This window comes from Crocodylus porosus, unplaced genomic scaffold (assembly GCF_001723895.1).
Source record: "Crocodylus porosus isolate Cpor-Errol unplaced genomic scaffold, CroPor_comp1, whole genome shotgun sequence".
In the NCBI taxonomy this organism is placed as follows: domain Eukaryota; kingdom Metazoa; phylum Chordata; order Crocodylia; family Crocodylidae; genus Crocodylus; species Crocodylus porosus.
This window is the reverse complement of record NW_017728917.1, coordinates 14995658-15002691: the sequence shown is the minus strand read 5'-3', so window position 1 is coordinate 15002691 and position 7034 is coordinate 14995658. Positions and strand designations below refer to the sequence as shown.

The 7034-nt window shown below is 49.9% G+C and overlaps 1 protein-coding gene across 1 annotated transcript in view; it reads right to left on the bottom strand.

Annotated features, from left to right (window-relative positions):
- Positions 1–4021: 4021 nt before the first annotated feature.
- Positions 4022–7034, bottom strand: part of LOC109311217 (protein FAM3D-like) — a 21435-nt gene continuing 18422 nt past the window's right edge. Inside the window, exons 9-10 of the mRNA XM_019536748.1 lie at positions 5979–6105; positions 4022–4576 (exon numbers count right to left, since the gene is read on the bottom strand). Coding sequence (XP_019392293.1) covers positions 4487–4576; positions 5979–6105 — 217 coding nt within the window. The 3' untranslated portion in view covers positions 4022–4486. The remainder of the gene's footprint in view (positions 4577–5978; positions 6106–7034) is intronic.

Genomic DNA, 7034 nt, shown 5'->3' with positions numbered 1-7034 from the left:
AGCATCAGAGTGTCAGTCCCAGGTTCTCTGAGCATGGAAGGCCCCCCAGGGACCATCAGCATCCACCCCACTGCTCTGCAGGAGGGTGGTCAGTTTAGTCAGAACAATTTGTTCTCTGGAATGGTAGAAAATGAGGGTTGGAAGGGACCTCAGGAGGTCTCCAGACCAACCCCCTGCTCACAGCTGGACTAGCCCCAAATACATCATCCCAGCCAAGGCTTTGTCTACCTAGGTCTTAAAAACTTGTAAGGATACAGCTTCCACACCTCTCTGGGTAACCTGTTCCAGTGCTTCACCACCTTCCATGTGAGAGAGCTCTTTCCCAATATCTAACCTCAACTTCCCTTGCTGCCTGTTGCGCCTTCTTCGGTCCTCTGCCACCACTGAGAACAGTCCAGCGGTACAGAGAGCGAGTGAAGAGTGATCTGGGATTGGGCGGCATCTGTGAAGGGGAAAAGCCAGGTCCCTGTGGCCTGCCCCACTCTAGGAGAAGTTAGAGAAGCCTTCACGCTCCCAAGCGAGAGAGCAGTAACTGAGAAATGCCACAAAGCAGTCGCTTGCCAGTCTGACCCCTTCCTCCTACGTGGGGCAAGACCAGGGAAAGAGTGGATGTAGCACGGGGCAGCTCTTTTCTAGCACTTCCCCTGGTACTAAGAAACCCGCGTTTCTTTTAGAAATACTTCTGGTGCTCCTCTGGCATCAATAATGGATAAAGACACCTGATACAGAATATACATCACACAACAGTGTGTGTCTCCAGTTATTCAGTCAGCAGGCGGAAACAGAAACTGGGCAAGGCTTTAACACTCACTCTTGCAACAACTGTCCATGTGTAAAGTTACCCTGTCCAGAACCTGCCCTAGAAACCACAGTGCTAGAAACCTGGAGCATCGACCACAGAGAAGGGAACGGTAGGAAGACCGCCCGTCTACAAGTTACAACCAACGAAAAGTGAACTAGCAAATCTGACTTGTCCTTCACTTTCTGCCTGCTACAGAAAGGGGTGGAAGAATCAGAGAAACCACGTGTTATCTACAGCAGTGACCACCGGCTGGTTTAATGTTACAGTCAGGTCCTCCCAGGATCTTTGTGTCAACCACTGGGACACACCTGCCGGAGAGACAGAGCTGGACGTCATTGTGGAAAGCACTGCCAATGTTAACAGAAAAGCCTGCAGTTTGAATCATACTTAACGAAACCTTCACTCGGCAGCTATTTCTTAGAGTAACACAAGAGCTTTTTGAGGGTTGGCTTTAAATATACATACCAGGCAGAGTGGCCTAGACGTGTCTGTATCCGCTAACGTCTCTGTTCCAGATGGGGCTGCCAGGACACCTCTGCAGCTAACCTCAGCAATCAGCGCGCTGCATGGTCGACTAGATCGTGTAGCCCGGCGCTCGGGTGAATCACCACAAACGCCTCCCCCATGAAATGCCCCACTGGTCCTGTAAGTGTCAAGTGAACTGCAGGGGTATAGGTTGTAGCTGTGTTGGTCTAAGGACATAGGCAGACAAGTGAATTGCAGGCAGTTCAGCGGATCAGGACTAGAGGAAAGAATGAGGAAGTCTTTGTGGCTGTTCACAGAGATGCTCAGTTCTGCCCTGGGGAAAATCCACATGCACAAAGAGGGATTGGGCACAGATATCCAGGTCCTGCATAGCTAATACCTTGCCTTTGTTCTTTTCCTTCTTTTCCCCTCTATTGGCACTTGGCCTCCACCCATCTCTTGCTGAACTTCTAACCAAGGAATCTGCTCTAGCTGTGCAGCCTCATGTAGTCTGCATGGTTCAGGTGTAGGGAGTTACCATAGGGATTGCAAGAGGTAGCACAGAGGAGCATACATGTGCAAATGTGTGCTCTCCCAGCTGGTCTCACTAGTTGTGGGAGCACTTCCCTAAAGAAGTGATGCTTGGATCAGGCCTCAAATGTGTGCTGAGAGGCAAAGCTTCATGTCTGCAGGACAGCTCCTCTCTGAGAGTGAGGACAAAGCTTACACATGGGGAAGTGGCCCAATGTGTGCTGCACCTCTGGATTTGGCCTGCCCTGGGTGGGGCACACATAGAGGCTTTTTCTCATGTTAAGTGAAATGGCACTCAGGTGTCAGGAGAGGAAACGACACCAAAGCAGAGCGTTCATGGTGGCTGCCGGGGTGTGGGAAGCCCCCCTTGGACGCCCAAGTGGTGTGCCAGCTGGAGGGGCAAGTGTCTCACTTCGGGTTGTTTTTGGCTGTTCTCGTCAAGGATCGGTTGGTGTCTTGATTTACTGGGACGCTGTGAGACAAGGCAGAGGCTTTCCTTGGCTGCTCACAGTCCAGCCTGTGAGAATCAGGAGTCAGCCCACTCCCGTCAGCAGTTTCCCTGCCTTTGTGCAGGTACAACTGCGAGACTCTCAGGTGTTCTTCTGGAGCGAGTATCTATTAGTTCAGAAATACAGTGTGTGCTGACTCTTAAAGGGGTGGTAAGCTAACAGAAGATGTATATTTGGGCAGGCTTCTTAAAGCCTTTGTAGGTCTTTTTGGGATATACACAGATTTTGCCCTGTGTTCTTTATTTCCTGTTCCTTGTTGGTCCAGGGCCTTTGCTGGCATTTCCTTCCCCCAGATGAATGTTACCATGAGCATTTTGAGTGGACGTTATCCTTGGTGGGGATTGCAAATCCAGAGCCTGTGCTTTGTGCATACATGTGTGTACATATATGTGCACGGCATCTGATGTGCAGGCAGTTCTTTGGGATTATCTGGAGCTGGTTGTGGCCTATGGCTCTTCTGCAGGCCTCTGAAAGAGCTCCTCTTAATGTAACCAAATTGCTGTGGGTCAGTCTAGGATACCAGACATGGCCCACCAACAGCCCCAGAATCTGATACTTTCATAAGGCCCCCAGATCCCAGCAGATTTGGAGGAGACCTGGGGTGATCTCACCAGCAGGAGAGTTTATTGGCTGAGTGGGACCGACTGGATCTGAATATGCAGTAAAATGTGTCAAGATTTGGTTCCCTTGAAGGTTCATTTTCAATGAGTTTCCGCTTTCTGCACAAACGTGTCAGCCCATGGGTAGAATCGATGAACCCATTGCACTCACCTTCCAACCTCTCTCCACTCCCCTTAGGATAAATTAGATCTGACAGGCACCGGCAGCAGTGGCACCTGCTAAAAAGCTTCCTATGGTGACCCTCAGTTTTCAGCTGCATGTGACGTTGTGCGCTTGCTTTTCTGCACTGGGCTGCATTTTTCCCTGCAAGCTCAGGAGAAGCAGCAGCACTGCCCACACTCACCAGCTCTGTGGACTCTCTTAGTTTTACATACTCTACCCCCTTGGGGCTCGAGAACAGGGTCTTGAAATTTGGCAGGGTGAGTGTCCAGGGACCAAGATGTTGATCATCCTGGGGTCTCATGGACAGCCTCTGGATTTGGCCAACCTGTAAACTGCAGCACACATACACAAAAGTGGCTTGAGGCCTGGCATGCAGAAGTGACGCATCTGCCGCCAATAAGACCCACTGTAAGTGATGCTTATGAGAAGTCTTTTGCATGCGCTGCTGGCCAAGGCTGAATACAGCTCTAGTTTCTATTATACTGAGACTGCCCAGTCTGGTTTTTCAGAAGAGATCTCAAATATAGCACCCTGTGTCTCCATCTCTGCCGGCAGCAGACTTCCATCTGCTGGTTAGCCCACAACACTTCAACCTGCTGCAATATTGTTCTTCCGGTTCCTGAACGTTTCTTTCTGATGTGCCCCAAGTGCATTCATGAGTGACAGCTGCCACCTCTGCCTTTCTGCTGTCTGCTCTTTTTCCTGCAGCTGCTGGTGTTTCCCAGTACTGCCACGAGGGCTTTGCTGGTGCGAGAGGACAACTGGAGCAACAGTTTGAATCTCCTCCCTGCTCCCTCTGAGCTGGCTCTTGCTTATTCAGAAAAGGTGCAGCTGGAATGGGTCGGACCAGAGGGAGATAATCACTGCGCCTCTCTGTCCCCTGCATTCCCTCCGGGACCCCAGCCAGAGGCAAATATCCCAAGGCAATAGATTTGTAAAACCACACAACCATTTATTAAGAATCAGTAAGAAATATTACTTAATACCTGATTTAATTAATAGCTCAAAACACCTTGTGCCCCAGAATTGGTTGTCCCCTCCTGTAATTCTCAGGCAGACAAAAAACTACAGCGCCCAGTCATGACATACCTTCCTGTTCTCAACATGAGCCTTATTAATATAATAGAACAGCATGTTGGAATCTTCCGGGTCATCGACAGTGAAGATATGCTGTTATAGCATGGACTACAGGCTTTTAAAGCAGGGCTCAATGACTGTTTTACAATAGCTGATCAATTGAAAAGGCCCAGCTGGCTTGTGCTGGGCTGGGTGATTCAGCAGGCACACAACTGGGACCAGTTCAGACAGAAGGATCCACATGGAAATGGCTTTTTCCAGGCAGATGAAAATGTATGGTTAAGTTAGGCCTGATGCAGGAGCTATCTTCCACACGCCACTAATCCATCTTCTGTGGTACGCAGCCCTCCATTTCCAAGACCTCAGGCCAGCCGTCATATTTGTTTTTTTCCTTTTCATTTTTTATGTGCTGCAGGGGGAGTAAAGAAATACAGCAGAGAGCCTGGCTTTAGCTAATGAAAGGGAAAGGGCTGTCAGATTCACAACAAGGCTATGAACCTACACCAGTGAGTCTCGGCTTGGAAGTGGATGCTTTCAAAGGTGTTACGGGGTGCTGTGCAGTGTTAGCACTGTTAGGTGGACAAACATGATTCACCAGATAAACCCTGCGATTTCAAGTCAGAATCCACAGTGTAAGAAACACTTGGACCTGTTTTGTTCTTTCTGAGTTTTTTGCAACAGAAGAATTGCTCTGTTAATATTCTGTAGTCAAAAAGTCAAGTGAAAACTAAGAGCTGGCATTTTCCTTGAGAGGGAGCCTCAAGCCTCTCATGGGTGCAGTGACTCTAAAAAAGTTGAGAACCACCAACCTACACTTTCTTTCCAAGGCTGCTAATAGACATAATGCATGGATAATGTCATATCCCCACATACAGTAGGCCGGCTTAGCACTGACACTTGAGCAGGGACAGGCAATTATTTTGGGTGGAGGGCCGCTTTCTGAGTTATGGCAAGCCATTGAGGCCCACATGACATGCAGCCAGTGGCAGATAAATATTAATTTACTAACTTTTTTAGGGGCCCTGTGGGTCGGATAGAAAGGCCTGGTGAGCCATATTTTGCCCATCCCTGCACTTGAGCCAATAGAGCAATCCCATTCTGTGGTAGCATTGGTGGGGTGGTGTCCTTTCAGGACCTGCCATTCAGCTAGTAATCTTGCTATGCCAGATTAAGGTTGTGCTTTGGGAGGCAGTGTAGCCAAATGGTCCTAGCCTACTGAGTTTGAGTGACTGATAGGATACGAGTATACAATGCTTTCATCCAGGAGCTTCAAACTGCTTTTAAAAAAGTTATGGCTCTTAAAAAAGTAAATAAGCTGCTGCACCAACACTGAACCCTCAGAGATGTTTTCCATCCACATCTGTTTTCCCCCTTTCCATCCTCCTACTTTCCCACCCCATTCTTTCCCCCAGAAGTATGCATGCCCCAGTTTGAGAAACGCCAGTCTAATCAGCGTGCTTGGGTCACTGCCGAGTTGTTGGCCCCCCTCTGGACTCTGCTCCTTTTTGCCGGCCACACGCCAAAGCAGCATCGATGTGTGTAAGGGGAGAGGTGGCTCCCAGCCCACAGGCACACGCTGTTCCGTGCAGACCGTGTGCTCCGGGAGCAGGACAAGTGAAGGGAAGCGTGTGCGTAGGGGGAGTCGTGTCTAGAGGGACACAGAACGTGCAGATCTTGTCTCTATGACCCGAAGCTGCACTGATCTGCCTGATGCTATGGGTGGTGCTGGGATTGGGAGAGAAGCAATTTGCATAAGATGCCACAGTCTCTTCCCTTTGTCATGTTTGCAGTAAGAGGAGAGGGGAAAGTACCTGTTCAAAAGGGCTCTTGTCCTTGAGACCTTTGCCTCCTAAGAAAACCCAGTTGTCCCGGAAACTCAGCTTGGCTGCATAGGTGCTTCCCAGACTGGTTAACAGTGCCCGTGCTTCATCATTCATCCTAAAAGAGAGAGGACTTCTGAGCTCTGCTCTACTCTACCTTGCTTGGGTTTGTGTATCCTGCTCACTCTCCTAGTAGCTGACCCCCTTCCCATAGTGTGTGAAATGCATTAACTAATACCTGTCATGTGTGCACGAGAGCTTTTTGCTTTGTATTTTCACAATGCAGCTGTAAACGTTCCTGGGTGTATCTACATGGGCCATTAAAATGACGAGATAAACTCCAGTGCAGTTTGCACCAGAGAAACTGCTCCTGGGTGCCCCCTGCACATGTACCTGGGGCTGCAGCAGTTTGAGCTGGTGGGGAGCAGCCCCGGGCTGGCAGAGGAGCTGGGTGGTGGCATCGGGTAGTGGAGGGGCTGGCTGGGACACAAGGCTGCTAAAGTGCGGGGCTAGGTGGGAGGTAGTCCTCACACTTTGGCACCTTCGTGGTCCAGCCAGCCCCTGTCACTGTCTGCACTTGCATTTTGGCAGAGTAAATTACTTTGCCATAGGTTAGTACTGTCCCTAACAGTGCTACTCTACAGCAGAGTTATCATCGAATCACAGAAGTCGGGTCAGGAGGGACCTTGTAGATCTTCAAGTCTGACCCCCTGCCTGGGCAGGAGAAAAATTGGGCTCAAATGACTCCAGCCAGGTAGGCATCAAGCCTCTTAAACACCCCCAGAGTAGGAGCCAGCACCACTTCCCTTGGAAGTTGGTTTCAGGTCCTAGCCGCCCTGACCGTGAAGTAGTTCTTATGGATGTCTAACCTAAACCTCCTCTCCAACAACTTGTGGCCGTTATTCCTTGTTATGTGGGGGGGCGTTGGCGAAACAAGGTCTCCCCTAAACCCTTCTGGTCCCCCCTAGTGAGTTTATAGATGGTCACCAGGTCCCCCCTCAGCCTTCTCTTGTGGAGGCTGAACAGGTTCAGGTCCCGCAGTCTCTC